Source organism: Physella acuta, unplaced genomic scaffold (genome assembly GCF_028476545.2).
Source record: "Physella acuta isolate Inbredline_101_S28 unplaced genomic scaffold, ASM2847654v3 ptg000079l, whole genome shotgun sequence".
In the NCBI taxonomy this organism is placed as follows: domain Eukaryota; kingdom Metazoa; phylum Mollusca; class Gastropoda; family Physidae; genus Physella; species Physella acuta.
The window spans coordinates 3572871-3592502 of record NW_026731599.1 but is presented as its reverse complement, the minus strand read 5'-3'; the positions used below and the strand labels follow the sequence as shown (position 1 = coordinate 3592502).

At 41.7% G+C, this 19632-nt stretch overlaps 1 protein-coding gene across 1 annotated transcript; it reads right to left on the bottom strand.

The window, feature by feature from the left end:
* Positions 1-5925: 5925 nt before the first annotated feature.
* Positions 5926-18828, bottom strand: LOC131954555 (uncharacterized). Its single transcript, XM_059318323.1, has 6 exons — positions 18734-18828; positions 17869-18186; positions 17277-17444; positions 16977-17126; positions 10243-10398; positions 5926-6183 (listed from the first exon to the last, which is right to left on the bottom strand). Exons 2-6 carry the CDS (start codon positions 18097-18099, stop codon positions 5992-5994), a joined length of 897 nt encoding a protein of 298 aa, XP_059174306.1. The 5' UTR covers positions 18100-18186; positions 18734-18828; the 3' UTR covers positions 5926-5991.
* Positions 18829-19632: the final 804 nt, after the last annotated feature.

The window sequence follows — 19632 nt, the reverse complement described above, 5'->3', positions numbered from 1 at the left end:
ATTGATGTATTTGACATGTCTGGAAATGGCGCCAGACCAAGCTTTCTTCCCCCCCCCCCCCCATGCGAAACTAAATGTTGATTTCTCTTCGGTCAGTGACGGTTGTTTCATTTTGAAGAGGTGCAGGGGTGGCTGTTTGTTATGAGTTACAGGGGTGGCTGTTTGTTATGAGTTACAGGGGTGGCTGTTTGTTATGAGTTACAGGGGTGGCTGTTTGTTATGAGTTACAGGGGTGGCTGTTTGTTATGAGTTACAGGGGTGGCTGTTTGTTATGAGTTACAGGGGTGGCTGTTTTACAATTTATTGTGATTAGAAATTCGAGCAGACTGCGAGCGAGTTTTGGCGGGAAATGTATTGGGAATCTGTAAGAGGAGGGGAGGGAAGGTGGCTGTAGGGCAACCTGTGCTGTCAGTTGCCAGACGAAATTAGGTGAAACCATTCAATAAATTTTGGTGAACATTTGTGCTTTCTACATCACGTCAACACCAAGTATCACCCCATCTTTACAAACACAACCCAATGGTGTCTAAGTCTTAACAAACAACCCAAGGGTGTCTCTGTCTTAACAAACACAACCCAAGGGTGTTTCAGTCTTAACAAACACCAGCCAATGGTGTCTCTGTCTTAACAAACAACCCAAGGGTGTCTCTGTCTTAACAAACACAACCCAAGGGTGTTTCAGTCTTAACAAACACCAGCCAATGGTGTCTCTGTCTTAACAAACAACCCAAGGGTGTCTCTGTCTTAACAAACACAACCCAAGGGTGTCTCTGTCTTAACAAACAACCCAAGGGTGTCTCTGTCTTAACAAACACAACCCAAGGGTGTCTCTGTCTTAACAAACACAACCCAAGGGTGTCTCTGTCTTAACAAACAACCCAAGCGTGTCTCAGTCTTAACAAACCATTAAAGATGCAATAAAAGACTAAAGACCCACCAAATCTAGTATGAGGGTTGGGCTCCAACCCCCCACCCGTCCGCCACATTGAGTGGGAGTGTCAAGCCTTCACCCCTCTTCCACTCGCCATATCTATTGGGTGTGTCGCCCCCCCCCCCCATCCTATCTTATCTCAGTATTTGGACCAGCCCTCTAAGAGATTCCTGCAGCCGGGTGTCGCCCTGTGACGTCAGGGAGGCCTATTGTTGTGACAGGCAGCTGACCTTTGACCCGTATGGCAGGACCTGCAGATATCAGCTGTTGAGATTGTCAAGTCTCGCGAGATCACGTCGGTCCCACCGGCTCGTGACGTCAGAGTCTTTCACACAGACGGCCTCAAGTACTTAATGACCGGAAGTGGTCGTGGGAGGAAAGAGGAGGGTGGAGTCATGACCTAGTTAACACGCTCTGACCTTTTACCAGCACCAGAACAGGAATAGATGACAGGTCACATCAGGTCATGTTGATGACAGGTGACATTAGGTCATGTTGGTGACAGGTGACTTTAGGTCATGTTGTTGATAGGTGACATCAGATCATGTTGGTGACAGGTGACATTAGGTCATGTTGGTGACAGGTGACATTAGGTCATGTTGTTGATAGGTGACATCAGATCATGTTGGTGACAGGTCACATCAGGTCATGTTGATGACAGGTGACATTAGGTCATGTTGTTAACAGGTGACATCAGATCATGTTGGTGACAGGTGACATCAGATCATGTTGATGACAGGTGACATTAGATCATGTTGGTGACAGGTGACATTAGATCATGTTGGTGACAGGTGACATTAGGTCATGTTGGTGACAGGTCACATCAGATCATGTTGGTGACAGGTGACATCAGATCATGTTGGTGACAGGTGACATCAGATCATGTTGATGACAGGTGACATTAGGTCATGTTGGTGACAGGTGACATTAGATCATGTTGATGACAGGTGACATTAGGTCATGTTGGTGACAGGTGACATTAGGTCATGTTGTTGATAGGTGACATCAGATCATGTTGGTGACAGGTCACATCAGGTCATGTTGATGACAGGTGACATTAGGTCATGTTGTTAACAGGTGACATCAGATCATGTTGGTGACAGGTGACATCAGATCATGTTGATGACAGGTGACATTAGATCATGTTGGTGACAGGTGACATTAGATCATGTTGGTGACAGGTGACATTAGGTCATGTTGGTGACAGGTCACATCAGATCATGTTGGTGACAGGTGACATCAGATCATGTTGGTGACAGGTGACATCAGATCATGTTGATGACAGGTGACATTAGGTCATGTTGGTGACAGGTGACATTAGATCATGTTGATGACAGGTGACATTAGGTCATGTTGGTGACAGGTGACATTAGGTCATGTTGGTGACAGGTGACATTAGATCATGTTGGTGACAGGTGACATTAGATCATGTTGATGACAGGTGACATTAGGTCATGTTGATGACAGGTCACATCAGATCATGTTGGTGACAGGTGACATTAGGTCTTGTTCGTGACGGATGACATCATGTCAGTAACACGTATTGTTAACCTTGTCACACCAAAGCTTATTTTGTGACTTTTGACAAACAACAAACTTCTTAATGTCTTTTAGCACTTTACTTGTGTTTGTAAGCCAAATCTATATATACTAGGCATGCTGCCCAGCTTTGCTTAGGCTTTCGAAAACATTGAGAATTTGAATGCTTAATTAATTCGCCCGAGTGTCGGTCTACGACCTCAGGAGTTATGAAGAGGTTCCTCCGTGGACATTTTTTTCGATTTATAGCTCATATAAGGCGCCGGTCAGTCGAGGTCAGTTTTGACCCCATCATCGTAGACTTTTCGGCCATCCGGCCCCCGTGTTCTGTCGCCCCAAGGCAAGATTCTGCCAAATTTGAAGCGCCTGCGGCGCCGGGAAGTGTCCTATCGGGCACCCGACAACTTTGCTTTATATATTATAGAGATTAGCAAATGGCATAGATAAACAAAGATTTCAATAAAGTAATTAAGGCCTGAAATACTTTAGTATAGAAATGTATTATTTGAATAGATGAATCTAGAATATCTAGATCTAGAATCCAAATAAATAAAATAAATTTTATGAGTTTAGGCCGGAAAAATTGTATTGTATACATTTCATAGTGTACGTAGATCTAAATCAAATTTGAATGAAATAGTTCATTTCTTTTTATTCTAAACACGGCAGATGACGTCATTTGTTAATGTATAAGCAATAGTGACGTCACAGTTTTATGCGTTCTTTTTCACATCTATTAATGCTTTTCCGGTTGCATAAATAATACTGTTTCTCTACATTCGATTTTTCTTCTTTAAATAAAATTGTGGTTATACATTTAAAACATCTAACATATTATTTTCAACAAAAGTCCGTATAAAGTTCTCCATATATCGCTGCCGTTTCTGACGTGATGTCCGGCGAAAATATTTTGCGGACAGACAGAGAGAGAGAGAGAGAGAGAGAGAGAGAGAGAGGTGCGCACATGGGGAATTATATATTAGGATAATTCTCCTCTTCGAGCCGTTAGAAAACAAGCTGCAAACGCTCTCCCTACCTCCCCACCCCTACATGGTTTTAGTGAGCTGTGTTCACTCTAAATGTTTACAAGCAGAGGGGGGGGTTATGGTCCTTAACGAGCTACTTATAGTGTTTTAAAGAAATATTTTCAGTGTCAGCGTTGGTACTGTCGAATTCACAAATTATGAATTATTGAAAATTAGAAACAACTAAATAGCGGCGTATGTTATGCCGCGGGCCGGCTCGTTGTTATTAATTGACCTCTCTTTGTAAGAATTTAAAATAAAACCTCTTTACTGAGTGCAACTCATTAAAGTACATCATTAAACTTTAAAGCCTCCCTGCTTACAGTACCTCATTAAACTTTAAAACCTCTCTGCTTACAGTACCTCCTTAAACTTTAAAACCTCTCTGCTTACAGTACCTCATTAAACTTGAAAACCTCTCTGCTTACAGTACCTCATTAAACTTTAAAACCTCTCTGCTTACAGTACCTCATTAAACTTTAGGAACTCTGCTTACAGTACCTCCTTAATTAAAACCTCTCTGCTTACAGTACCTAACGATAAAACTTTCAGTAGTTCATATTGTTGCCACGTCTAGGCTACATCAACCATCTGTTGTGAAATGACTTTCACTCTGATCTAATGATGACGGGACGTGTTTGTCTGGCTCTGTAGTTCTTCCTGCTGACTTGTCAATGTGTTGTATTAAACTACACACAATTGCAAGGGAGGTAACAAGATTAATTTGACACCTCTAGTTTTATTATGACTTGTTTCCCCTGTTTAATGATTTGCTGAAATTCCCTTAGAGATTTTACGGTCGACACGTTTCATGGAAAGCGTTGGTAAGGACGCGATTAGTGGTTGCCATGACAATAACTGGAAATAAGGCACAGGAAAAAGTCATGAACGATAAAACTCAAAAGTCATCAAGTCATATTCCTCCAATGTTTGAAACGCATTCGTTGACATTATACGTCGATCGCGGTCTTCGTTTCTTGTCGGCCTTTATACCCGTCAGTCTTTTGTCTTTATATGCTTTGTGTTGTACTGAACTGGTCAGATGTAGGTAGTATACGCCTTTCAGTGCACGTCTTTCAGTGCACGTCTTTCAGTGCACGTCTTTCAGTGCTCGTCTTTCAAATGTCATTGATTTAAAATAAGGGCCTTCGTCTCATAGATAACGTTGATTACATCTCCCCATTCCTGCTAATATAAGGCGATTTTTTTTTAAATTTCAAACCTTGAAAACATGTGACTTTCTCATGTGACTTTTTTAAAGGACGTGTTCAGGTGACATTTTGTTCCAAGAATTGACACTTCAGCCCCAAATACCTCACCGTTACTTCCCTTACATGTCCCCTGCTTGTGTGTGTGTGTGTGTTGTGTGCTGGAACGACAGGTACCCTCCCTTTGGTGTATAGTTGTATCCCTTGGTTGAGTGTGTTTACATGGAGCGAGGGGTGTTCACGTGAGGTGTGTCAGGTGACGGACCGTGTCAGAGCGTGTGCCAGTGTGTGAATCAGTTAGTTGTAGTGTGGCTGTGGACGTGGAACATGGAACGTGGTGTTGAGTATTGTATTTATGTTGTAGACCCCTTTTGATCCTTTTATTATTTAAGTACTGTATATATTATTAAATATCTTATTATTATTGTTATTATAGAGTGTTAGTATTAGTGTTGTATACGTCGTATTTGTCTGTTGTTATTTATATACCCCAAGATTCTAGAACCCAACACTCACCCTCGGCATCTACACATCCACCAGCGACATTAACTACCAGATCTACACATACACATTTACAGCGACATTAACTACCACATTTACACATTCACAGCGACATTAACTACCAGATCTACACATTCACAAGTGTGACATAACTACCAGATCTACACATTCACCAGCGACATTAACTACCAGATCTACACTTACACATCCACAGCGACATTAACTACCAGATCTACACATTAATTAGCGACATTAACTACCAGATCTACACAGTCACAGCGACATTAACTACCAGATCTACACATTCACAGCGACATTAACTACCAGATCTACACATTCACAAGTGTGACATAACTACCAGATCTACACATTCACAGCGACATTAACTACCAGATCTACACATTCACAAGTGTGACATAACTACCAGATCTACACATTAATTAGCGACATTAACTACCAGATCTACACATTCACAGCGACATTAACTACCAGATCTACACATTCACAGCGACATTAACTACCAGATCTACACATTCACAAGTGTGACATAACTACCAGATCTACACTTACACATACACAGCGACATTATTACCAGATCTACACATTCACAGCGACATTAACTACCAGATTTACACATTCACAAGTGTGACATAACTACCAGATTTATAAAATATAGAAGGAGAGTATTGTGTAATAAAACACAAGACATATTGATTAGACTTTTATATTCTTGTAATATTTCATCAGAGGAGGGGAGGGGACATGACCTAGACATTTGACATCAAGGTCAACCCCAAACTGAAATAAAATAATCAAAGGGACTGGTGACGTCATCGCTGTTCAACCACCTCCACACCTTGTCGTCTGCTGATAGAACGGTCGCCCCTGGCTGTGCGTGAAGCTGTACGTCTGGTGGCACCTGCCTGTAGAAGTCGCCTGTGACGTCAGCAGGTGGTGATGCCTGACCCTTCAGGTTGGCCTACAAAACACGGACACATTTTCATTTTAGTTGCTGGAACCTTGTCAACAAAATTACTGACACATTTTCATTTTAGTTGCTGGAACCTTGTTAACAAAATTACTGACACATTTTCATTTTAGTTGCTGGAACCTTGTTAACAAAATTACTGACACATTGTCATCTTAGTTGCTGGAACCTTGTTAACAAAATTACTGACATATTTCAGCTAATTAATTATAAAGTCAAGCAAGGCATAATTACTACAACCTTACAATGCAATCGTTTGGAAAGGATGAAAAGAAAAAAAACGTGTAGGAAAAAGTCACAGAAAAATAAAGTCACACATTTTCTAAGAAATATTACAATGAACTTGTAGAGAGTAGGCATGAGAGTCTATGTAATGATACTAATTTTTTGAAATAATCTTTCTAAAAATATGGCAAACGATAAAATTAGTTGCATTTATAAAAATAAAAGCCGTTTGGGAACCTTCGATTACACTCATTTGTATATTTTCATATCGAATATAAGCCGTTGAAATGTTGAAAAGCCGTTTAGAATTATTTTATCAATTCAAATATTTTCAAAATCTGCCCACAACCTCTCATTGAAGTCAACCCGAATGGCCAGGGAGAGTAAAACAATAAAAGTCAGAACAATTGTTTTCCGTGATAAAAATACACAATAGTGGACTATGGTGTACAGCGTAGTTTTGTAACCACAGAATATAGAGAAAATATGTGTATTTTAAAAACCTGAAATAGAGTGAAGTACCACTTCAGGATATTTGAGATCAATAAAAATTTCAGTGTAATCCAAGTATAAGATCTTATACTTAGATATGAAATTGTGTCTACCCAAATGAAAGAAAATTCAAGTTATCTTATTCCGACATAAATAGAATAAAGTACCACTTCCGGTTACCGGAAATAGTTCAAAAGCTGAAAAAAACCTATACATACTACTTAACATTTATTTATTAAATTTCGTCAACCTAATTTAAATGGCACTCAAGTTATCGGCTTTTTGGGAAACCGGAAGTAGTTCGTACCTTTTCCAGTTACCGGAAATCTTTCAAAAATAGAGAGCAAAATACAAATCCAATACAATAAGTCATTTTGTCAACATAGTTGAAACGCTAATCAAGTTATCGTGTTTAAAGATACCCACACAGACTGACATGATGACAAAACTAAGCTTTTCCGGCTCCTGAAGGTTATAAAATGTCAAAATTTCTCAAATTTTCGATTTAGATTTTTGCAAGATTACAATGCATCCTATTTATTCTGAATATAATACAGCGCGGAGGTGTAAAACGGCGAAATATATTAATAATTCGTTTATTTTTTCTGCACGACTGCAATATTTTCTCTATTCTCTGTATAGGAGAAAGTAAAAATATAAGAATGAAATAAAAATACATATCTTTAGCCTCGATTTCACTGAAGTAACCTCCTTACTGTTCTAAATAAGGGACCGCAAGTCGTTTTCCCGAAAGATACTTGTCCGAATGCCGTTTGCCCGAGGGACGTTTTCCTGAATGGACACTTACCCGAATGCGATAAATGCCTGAATAGACACTAGCCCGAATGCGACAAACGCCCGAATGGACACTTGCCCGAATATACGAGAAAGTTTAGGGGAGATCACTCCCGCTTTATTTTATGTGACTTTTTTTCTGTGACTTTATTTCTGTGGTTTTCATCTAATATATAAAGCTCAATTCTGTATGTAAAAATAAGTTTGTTTGTTTGTATTTGACATACTTCTATAGATTTAAGTGTTAGATAATTAAAGTCCTTATGGTCTAAATTTATGAGTTAAAAAATTAATATTGAAAGTTTTGGGAAATAATTTTCATTTATCAAACTGAAATTAATAATTTTCGGTATGTTCATTAAACACAAGTTTAAAAGAAATATCATCTTTTACAAAACTTCTAATTATGTCTTTATTTAGTCCTATAGCACTTACTTCCCTTTGATAAATTAGGAAAACACAATTACTTCCCTTTATAAAACCATTGCATTAGTGGAAAAGAATTTCCTTTTTATTACTTTGTTTTGGTGTTGGGAAAAAAATAATTACATAATTAGCGGGGATTGATCAAGTGCAAATGTTGTAGGTATTTTACGGATAAGCTTGGAGTATTATAATTGCTCATTAAATTGAAACAGGCGCGTTCGTTTAAGTGAGTGCAAAAGACTATGAATAAGTTGGGGTACTATAGTCGTTCATTAAGCTAAAACAGGTGATTCCGCCCCGGGCGTTTATGTTCGCGTTAGTGTTTTCTTAGTGTTTAGGTGGGTTTGCGTTAGTGGTTGCGTTTTGATTTGGTTCGTTTTTTTTCTTTCTTTTTTCGTTTTTGTTTGTGTTTTTTTCTTTGGGTTTGTATTTGTGTTTTTGGTTGGTTTTGCGTTTGGATTTGGTTTGTTTTCGTTTGCTTTTTCGTTGTTTTTTGTGTTGGTATTGGTGTTTGTGGTTGTGGTTGGGTTTGTTGTTAGGTTTTTGTTTTCGTTTGCTTTTTTGTTTGTTTTTTCTTTGTGTTTGTATTGGTGTTTGTGGTTGTGGTTGGGTTTGTTGTTAGGTTTTTGTTTTCGTTTGTATTTGTAATTGTGTTAGCGTTATGTTTGCGTTTTGTTGTTTTGGTTGGTTGTGGTTTGGGTGGGCAATGCCGGGTTTATGATGATTACTAAACACGGTTCCCAGAAAGAACCGCAACGGAAAAAAGCGCAACGGAAAAAAGCGCAAATCAAAAAGCGCAACGGAAATAAGCGCACACGGAAAAAAGCGCAAAGAGAAAAAAGCGCACACAGAAAAAAGCGCAAAGAGAAAAAAGCGCAAACGGAAAAAAGCGCAAAGAGAAAAAAGCGCACACAGAAAAAAGCGCAAAGAGAAAAAAGCGCACACGGAAAAAAGCGCAAAGAGAAAAAAGCGCAAACAGAAAAAAGCGCAAAGAGAAAAAAGCGCACACAGAAAAAAGCGCAAACAGGAAAAAGCGCAAACGGAAAAAAGCGCAAAGAGAAAAAAGCGCAAACGGAAAAAAGCGCAAACAGAAAAAAGCGCAAACGGAAAAAAGCGTAAACAGAAAAAAGCGCACACAGAAAAAAGCGCAAACAGAAAAAGCGCAAACGGAAAAAAGCGCAAACGGAAAAAAGCGCAAACAGAAAAAAGCGCACACAGAAAAAAGCGCAAACGGAAAAAAGCGCAAACAGAAACAGAAAAATGCGCAACCAGAAAAAACACAACGAAAAATGTGCAAAAGAGAAATTTAGCACAAAGACCATATGGACTAGATGACACATTTATACATGACTGTTAGGGCTGCTGTGAGAGTGTCGTGTTTGATCACGTGATCTACTACCATTTAAAGCGTACCACTACCATCTGCATTCCCATCACCACGATACAGGCGATAATCACTTTACACAATGCCTATTATTTTCTTAGTCAATAATTATTCAACTACTATTCTCGTATAAACATACAACTATCGACATTACACGAAGTATCTTTCACATTCTCCCTAGTCCGAACTACCTCGCTTGCATACTATAACAACCCGTTCCTATGGCAAAACTTCACTCTCTTTCATCCGCGTCATCAAACATGCATTCGTCATATCTCTCGTAACAACATTCATTCGCACCAAAATAACAATTTTGTATTTAATATTTTTTCACATCATGACGCACCTACCTACCTACCTACTACCCACCTACCCACCTACCCACCCACCTACCTACCTACCTAACTACCCACCTACCCACTTACCCACCTACCCACCTACCCGCCTACATACTTGCCAAACTACTCACCAAAAAGGTATCGGCGAAGTTCGTAAGTTTCGTAAACTGTACTAGACATCTTTTTTTTAATGAAAATTCATTGACATCATTGACATATGTGACATATATGTTACATTTTGCGACAACCTTAATTAGTGCATTGGGCTTGTATGAAAACTCACTTCGAACTAACTCAATTACATGCAGGTAACGGTCTTTAACAGAAAGGTTTTTCACAGAAGCCAGAGCAGGGCCTGGCCGGGACGGCTAGTATAAATTAAAACACTACCCTGCATTTCTTGGTTCCATCATCCATCGCTTTGATGTCATGATGACCACTTGACATATCCCTGTCATTTATGTTGGTCGATAGATTCGTGACGTCATAAGTCCTCTCGTCGATGCTCAGATTAGAAGTCGCGACACATGACGTCACATACGGCACCTGTAGTTGGTGAAACTGACACGTGACTTAACGAGTAATGACGTAATATCTACCTGCCAGAAATATAGATTATCTGTGAGCTAAGATCGTAGAATATCTGTGAGCTAAGATCGTAGAATATCTGTGAGCTAAGATCGTAGAATATCTGTGAGTTTAAAAAAGTAAAAGATAGAGAATATGAGGAACAAGATTAGAGAATATGAGGAACAAGATTAGAGAATATGAGGAACAAGATTAGAGAATATGAGGAACAAGATTAGAGAATATGAGGAACAAGATTAGAGGTGCCCTGTCAAAACGGCCCGGGACAAATCGGCCCCGTCAAAACGGCCCCGTTAATACGACCCCGTCAAATCGACTCCCGACAAACCGACCCCGTCAAAATAGCCCCGTCAAAAGGGCCCCGACTTATTGGCTCCCGTCAAATGGGCTCCCGTCATATTGACTTGCGACATATAGGCTCCCGACAAATGGGCTCCCGATATTTAGGCTCCCGACAAATGGACTCCCGACATATTAACCCCTGACAAATAGGCTCAGGACATATTGGCTCCCGACAAAGCGGCTCCCGACGTATTGGCTCCCGACATAAGGGCTCAAGACAAATGGGCTCCCGGCAAATGGGCTCACGACATTTTGGCTACCGACAAATGGGCTCCCGACATATTGGCTCCCGGCAATTGGGCTCCCGACATATTGGCTTTTGACAAAATGACTCCCGACATATTGGCTCCAGAAAAATGAATGATATGACCACTATTGGCATAAAAGTAACCATTGTGTCCTACCTCCAATACCACCATAACCTCTTTTTAATGCCCGAATGAAATTATTTTTTCATGAACCAACATTAATTCACAAACAAATCGAGCCCTTAACAGCTAAATTCCACCAATTCTAAAGTTTTGATAATGTTTAATTTACAACAGAAAAGATCTGTTGCTTAAAAGCGAGCACAGAAGTGTAAATGTATGATATACATGATGTTAACATGATAACAGCATTTTGTTTTGATAACCTACAAGCACAGTGGCGTAGCGAGGTCGGGTGTCACCCCCGGGGACAAACTTTCAAGTTTTCGATTTGCCCCCCCCCCCCCAAACTTTCGATTTGCACCCCCACCCCCTCAACTTTTTCTCTATATATTTTGCTATTTTTTGCCTTGGTGTCACCCCCCTAAATGGTGTCACCCGGTGCGGTCCGCACCCCCGCCCCCCCCCCCCTCGCTACGCCCCTGTACAAGCATATTGCAGTTAGGAAGGTACAGCGTGGACCCTTCTCCCCACACAATGAGTTGGAACAGCCTATAACCGACTCAATTATGGATGTCATAGATAGATGACCCTTAAATTAAAACATACTATATTTTATAATAGATAAACTAATATAAAAATAAGGCCTGCCGAACAAGAGATGCATACGTTGTATTACATAAGAGTGTTGGATAAGCTAACTCTAAAGAATATTGATGAAGGGGTTCCACTGGCAGATGTCATATTCAATGAGACCGCTTTGCCGGGAGCAGTGTTTCTTCCAGACTTTTTTCTCCGGGGGGGGGGCACTTGAAATTTTCGGGGGGGGGGGCGGTAGACTTTCTTCGGGGGGGGCGGACACTGTTAAACGTATATATTTTCTATATAAATTATATAAATTTCTTTTCGTTCGGGGGGGGGGGGGGGCGGTAAAAATTTTACGGGAGCCCCCCCCCCCCCCCCCCCCGAAGAGATGCCTGGAAGAAACTCTGGCCGGGAGACTTAGTCTCTACAGAAACGGTATTGTCAGTGCAGTGGCGTAGCTAGGTTTTTGGGCCCCTACGCAAAAATTATCAGTGGGCCCCTTCGTCAGCCGTTAGGCCAGTGGCGTCGCTAGGTCGGGTCTCACCCGGTGCGGCACTTCGTATTGTCACCCCCTCCCAGGAAACAAAGTATATATATATATATATATATATATATATATATATATATATATATATATATATATATATATATATATATATATATATATATATATATATATATATATATATATATATATATATGTATATATATATATATATATATATATATATATATATATATATATATATATATATATATATATATATATATATATAGGTGCCCTGTCAAAACGGCCCGGGACAAATCGGCCCCGTCAAAACGGCCCCGTTAATACGACCCCGTCAAATCGACTCCCGACAAACCGACCCCGTCAAAATAGCCCCGTCAAAAGGGCCCCGACTTATTGGCTCCCGTCAAATGGGCTCCCGTCATATTGACTTGCGACATATAGGCTCCCGACAAATGGGCTCCCGACATTTAGGCTCCCGACAAATGGACTCCCGACATATTAACCCCTGACAAATAGGCTCAGGACATATTGGCTCCCGACAAAGCGGCTCCCGACATATTGGCTCCCGACATAAGGGCTCAAGACAAATGGGCTCCCGGCAAATGGGCTCACGACATTTTGGCTACCGACAAATGGGCTCCCGACATATTGGCTCCCGGCAATTGGGCTCCCGACATATTGGCTTTTGACAAAATGACTCCCGACATATTGGCTCCAGAAAAATGAATGATATGACCACTATTGGCATAAAAGTAACCATTGTGTCCTACCTCCAATACCACCATAACCTCTTTTAAATGCCCGAATGAAATTATTTTTTCATGAACCAACATTAATTCACAAACAAATCGAGCCCTTAACAGCTAAATTCCACCAATTCAAAAGTTTTGATAATGTTTAATTTACAACAGAAAAGATCTGTTGCTTAAAAGCGAGCAGAGAAGTGTAAATGTATGATATACATGATGTTAACATGATAACAGCATTTTGTTTTGATAACCTACAAGCACATTGGCGTAGCGAGGTCGGGTGTCACCCGGTGCGGCACTTAATGGTGTCACCCCCCCCCTAAATGGTGTCACCCGTTGCGGTCCGCACCCCCCGCCTCGCCTTCGCTACGCCTCTGCGTTAGGCTACAGAGGAGTTAAACGAAGAGATCAACTTCTACTTACGATGGATATTTTTTAATATATAAATATTCTGAAGGCAACATTTTGTATTTTATATGTCCTGATTTTGTAATTATACTATATTATTATGCTTGCCTACTACTGCTAAAAAGTTTATTTATAGGCTGATTCTCTCAATGTCTTGCACGACAAAGTGATATAGCCTGTAGTGTTATTATAACGATTGGGCTCTGTTTGACCCACAAACACTGAATCCCACTGCCGAAACGGTGGGGGGGGGGGGCTTTTTGGAACTTTTAACCTTTTTCTTTTTCTTAAATTATTTATAGGTAACAAATATTAAAATTCCATTGTAAAAGTTTTAATTTTTTATGAGGGAAAAGGGCCCCTATGTGCCTTGGGCCCCCATGCCTTGCTTACGCTAGCTTTACGGTAGCTACGCCACTGTTTCAGTGGTCCTTTTGTCTGGAGCCAAATTGACAGGAGCCTTTTTGTCGGGAGCCAAAATGACGCTAGCCTATTTGTCGGGAGTCGTAATGACGGGGGCCGTTTTGTGGAGAAACTAAATGGCGGGAGCCTATTTGTCGGGAGTCGTAATGACGGGGGCCGTTTTGTGGAAAAAACTAAATGACGGGAGACTATATGTCGGGAGCCAAAATGACGGGAGCCTATTTGTCAGAAGCCTTATTGACTGGAGCCCTTTTGTCGGGAGCCTATATAACGGGAGCCTATTTGTCGGTAGCCTAAATGACGGGAGCCTATTTGTCGGGAGCCTATATGACGGGGTCCATATGTCGCTGGCCCTTTTGACGGGGCCGATTTGACGGGGTCGTTTTGACGGGGTCGTTTTGTCGGGGTCGTTTTGACGGGGCCGTTTCGTCATTGGCCGAATTGACGCCGCACGATATATATATATATATATATATATATATATATATATATATATGTGTGTGTGTGTGTGTGTGTGTCGGCCTACATAGGCCTAAAATTTATATATATGCCACATACTGGTACACGTACGTGTTTAAGCTTTAATCACTGCTGACTTAATAGTAACGATGTTTATCTACAGTCTGTTTATAATACAGTTGGATGTAGCATTGTTTTCTTTATAGTTTACGTTTACGTCGTGGTGTCACACATACCCCCCCCCCCCCCCCCCACTCTTGATATAATTTTCGATTTGTACTTAGAAGACCATTTAACTTTAACTAATGGATCTGGGAAATGGCATTTCATTCTATAAATTTTACAATTTTTAGCCTTTGGTGTCACCCCCCCCCCTAAGTGGTGTCACCCGTTGCGGTCCGCACCCCCCGCCTCGTTTCGCTACGCCTCTGCGTTAGGCTACAGAGGAGTTAAACGAAGAGATCAACTTCTACTTACGATGGATATTTTTTAATATATAAATATTCTGAAGGCAACATTTTGTATTTTATATGTCCTGATTTTGTATTTATACTGTATTATTATGCTTGCCTACTACTGCTAAAAAGTTTATTTATAGGCTGATTCTCTCAATGTCTTGCACGACAAAGTGATATAGCCTGTAGTGTTATTATAACGATTGGGCTCTGTTTGACCCACAAACACTGAATCCCACTGCCGAAACGGTGGGGGGGGGGGGGGCTTTTTGGAACTTTTAACCTTTTTCTTTTTTAAAATTATTTATATGTAACAAATATTAAAATTCCATTGTAAAAGTTTTAATTTTTTATGAGGGAAAAGGGCCCCTATGTGCCTTGGGCCCCCATGCCTTGCTTACACTAGCTTTACGGTAGCTACGCCACTGTGTCAGTGGTCCTTTTGTCTGGAGCCAAATTGACAGGAGCCTTTTTGTCGGGAGCCAAAATGACGCTAGCCTATTTGTCGGGAGTCGTAATGACGGGGGCCGTTTTGTGGAAAAAACTAAATGACGGGAGACTATATGTCGGGAGCCAAAATGACGGGAGCCTATTTGCCAGGAGCCTTATTGACTGGAGCCCTTTTGTCGGGAGCCTATATAACGGGAGCCTATTTGTCGGTAGCCTAAATGACGGGAGCCTATTTGTCGGGAGCCTATATGACGGGGTCCATATGTCGCTGGCCCTTTTGACGGGGCCGATTTGACGGGGTCGTTTTGACGGGGTCGTTTTGTCGGGGTCGTTTTGACGGGGCCGTTTCGTCATTGGCCGAATTGACGCCGCACGAGATTAGAGAATATGAGGAACAAGATTAGAGAATATTTGTGAGCCAAGAATGAAGAAGATCTTTAATTTTGTATATTTGTATTTTCAAATTTCCTGTTCTTACTTTCTATTGAAATTTGGGTTCCAAATACAAACTAATCGTACAAATTAATTTTAATTTAGTCATAATTCGTGTATATGTGTTTAATAATGCCATAATATATATGTCGTCACTATTCTTATTGTCTGCAATATTTTGGCGGCAGTTTTCTAATGCGCAGTTTTCCGTTGCGCATCTTTCCGGTCACCTAAACTGTGTACTGGTGTGGGGGGGGGGGGGGGGGGGGGGGATCTTTTGATTTTTTGCGTCTGATCCCATTTTAAGCGCACTCCACTTCCTATGTTTGGCAACCTTTATTCATTGTTGACTGATCGTTCTTCTATTGAACTCCTCGTGCGATTGGTCAGAAGACTCAATACTTGTCGTACTCAAGACATTTGTTGTTCGATAAGCTTCTAGTTTCATCTCAATCGCTGCTATGTTGCAATATTCATAGCCATACAAAGCACGTTAAATATGTCTAGTTGATAGAAATACGGAGAAGATCAGCGGAGAGGGTCGAATGAGAGAGGTCAACCGTTCCAATAGACAGGATAGAATGGCCCTCACTTGATGTCTCGTGTGCCAATAGACAGGATAGAATGGCCCTCACTTGATGTCACGTGTGCCAATAGACAGGATAGAATGGCCCTCACTTGATGTCTCGTGTGCCAATAGACAGGATAGAATGGCCCTCACTTGATGCCCCGTGTGCCAATAGACAGGATAGAATGGCCCTCACTTGATGCCACGTGTGCCAATAGACAGGATAGAATGGCCCTCACTTGATGCCCCGTGTGCCAATAGACAGGATAGAATGGCCCTCACTTGATGCCCCGTGTGCCAATAGACAGGATAGAATGGCCCTCACTTGATGCCCCGTGTGCCAATAGACAGGATAGAATGGCCCTCACTTGATGCCTCGTGTTCCAATAGACAGGATGGAATGGCCCTCACTTGATGCCCCGTGTGCCAATAGACAGGATAGAATGGCCCTCACTTGATGCCCCGTGTGCCAATAGACAGGATAGAATGGCCCTCACTTGATGCCCCGTGTGCCAATAGACAGGATAGAATGGCCCTCACTTGATGCCCCGTGTGCCAATAGACAGGTTAGAATGGCCCTCACTTGATGTCTCGTGTGCCATTGGGAGATGATGATAGACGGATCTAGGGGCTGGAAGTTTTATATACTCCAACATATATTTTTAATATATAAGTAGCTACCCCTCACCCCACACTCCCCAATCCCCAAAACTAAAATCGAAAAAAAAAATAGTTCGACGCAAAGAAAATAGTTTAGTCCCCCACCCCCAAACTTCTAGCACTCACCCTGGCGCGATGGAGCGACCTCCTAGAGCTGAGACCATGGCCGATACCTCGGTGTCGGGCATCGTAGGAGGGCGCCGAGTGCAGAAACATGCGCCGTGCTCTCTCAGACTCGGCACCCAGGCGCACCGGCTCGACCAGTCTGCTTGGTGCCTAGGGAGGGGTAGAACTGATGAAATGTGTCGTCTCCTGTGACGTCATGTCCCCCCTGTGACGTCATGTCCCCTGTGTCGTCATGTCCCCTGTGTCGTCATGTCCCCTGTGACGTCATGCCCGTCTAGTCCACTTTTGACCTTGACCTACCTGAAACACTGCCCTGAGGTCAGTCTGGAACTTGCGCTCGATGCAGCTCTCGTCCACGGGCAGCTGATAGGGGATTCCCCGGCTGGCTTTCTGCCTGCAGAGGGCGTCCTTCATGGCGGGGAGGGGGGGCAGGTCGGGCCACTCGTACTCCAGCGGCTCTGGCGGCTCCTGTAGGGGAGAAAACTCGGTCAGCCACAGCGTGCTTCTGTAGCATCTTGACCCCAGGGTCAGTAGCACATTGTCCCCAGGGTTAGTAGCACACTGACCCCAGGGTAAGTAGCACATTGACCCCAGGGTCAGTAGCACATTGACCCCAGGGTCAGTAGCACATTGACCCCAGGGTCAGTAGCACATTGACCCCAGGGTCAGTAGCACATTGACCCCAGGGTCAGTAGCACACTGACCCCAGGGTCAGTAGCACATTGACCCCAGGGTCAGTAGCACATTGTCCCCAGGGTCAGTAGCACATTGACCCCAGGGTCAGTAGCACATTGACCCCAGGGTCAGTAGCACATTGTCCCCAGGGTCAGTAGCACATTGACCCCACGATTGACCACTGATCCCAACGACTGTATGACGTCAACCCACCTACCTCTGTCTTCAGCTTCCTGTTGAACTTTGACCTGTTGATCCCAGGAACTGCTAGCCTCCGGTTGACATGGCTTTTACTTGTCAGTTGTGGGTTGTTGGCCAGCGATTGACGGTTGGCCACGTCAGCCGAATGGCCTCTGGCCACCCCCCTGCTGGCCCGGTCACGTGTCAGTCCCCGGTCACCTGACTGGGTCAAACGGTCCCACCCACTGGCGTGTGACTTAGAACCCATCTGATCTATTGATCCGTTTTTCTGTAGGCGCCATAGATCTGTCTGGTTCCGGTTCGATGGTTGCAAAAGGTGGTGTATTTAATTAACCTGTGTGTGTAATTAGATCTCAGAACTTGGCACTGATTAACAAGGTGCGTGTAGCACGGTACATACATTATTCTATAAATAGCAAAGCCCGTTCATTATTATATAAATAACACACCCAATTCATTGTTTTATAACTAACAAACTTATTTCATTATCTATAGGTTTTATAACACACCCATTTAATTTTATATATGCTAAATAAAACACTTATTATTTATCAATAGGCTATATAACACTCATTTAATTATTTATAGGCTATATAACACAATCATTTAATTATTTATAGGCTATATAACACAATCATTTAATTATCTATAGCTATATAATTTAATTATTTATAGGCTATATATAACACACTAAAATAATAGTTCTGTAAATATCATGTTCAAAACAATGTCTCACACTAGTAAACAAGTCAAAAAGTACATTTAAAATACGTAATTGTTGCATAAATAGCACGTCTAATACACGGAAATATAATTAAGAAATTCTTGAAACACAATCCGACAAACTCTCCGAATAAATTCTTCCTAAATAAGACACCGACCTCTCTAAAGGATACAAACTTAGTACTGGACGTCTTCATATCATCCTGCTCCACTGGTATTTGTGTGTCTGTGCCTGTGTGTGTGCGTATCTGCGTGTGTGTGTGTGTGTGCGTATCTCTGTGTGTGGGGGGGGGGGGGAGGGGAGGGGTCAATCCACCAAAAATCTTTTGTCCGCCCAACACAATCAGCTCATGTTCACGGTTCTCTGCTTGTGACTCGATCGATATTCCATTTCAAACTTCAACCGTTTCAAGAACTAATTTTTTAAAGCCCGTCCCCCTCCCCCGTCCAGCCATTCCATGTGGTGATCCATCCACACCTTCAACCACATTCCTTCCACACCATCAACAGGCACTAACTAGCGTATCAACATCAAGTCACTAATTAGCACAAACGGTATCAACATAAAAATCATTAATTTACATATACTTAATGTATATTATTAATGACATTAATGTCACACCTAGGAATACGCTGGGGAGGATAATTCACCTAAAGTGGCTGGACAGTGGTGAATGAAGTTAAACCCCCCTCAAGCCACCCCGAACTGATCTGTTAAGTACATTTGGGAAAACGCGTAATGAGGTACCAAACTACCATGCCGCCAGAATCATAGCTTTTGAACAAGTAAAACTCTATAAATATTGTTTTTTGCAATTACCAGCAAAGAGGTGTGTGATCAATACAGTGATCTAACCCATACCATTTCATTATGTTAAAAAATTATCTTTAAAGAACACAAAAAAAAAACAGTTGCTGTTTAAAAAACAAGTTAATAAAAAGTCTAGTGACAATTTAAGCGCAATTTCCTTAATTAATTTTTTGTGACCGAACGAAAGGATATTTTTGAAAACTTTTTTCGGCAATATTGTTCTAAATTAAGGCAGGAATCGATTGG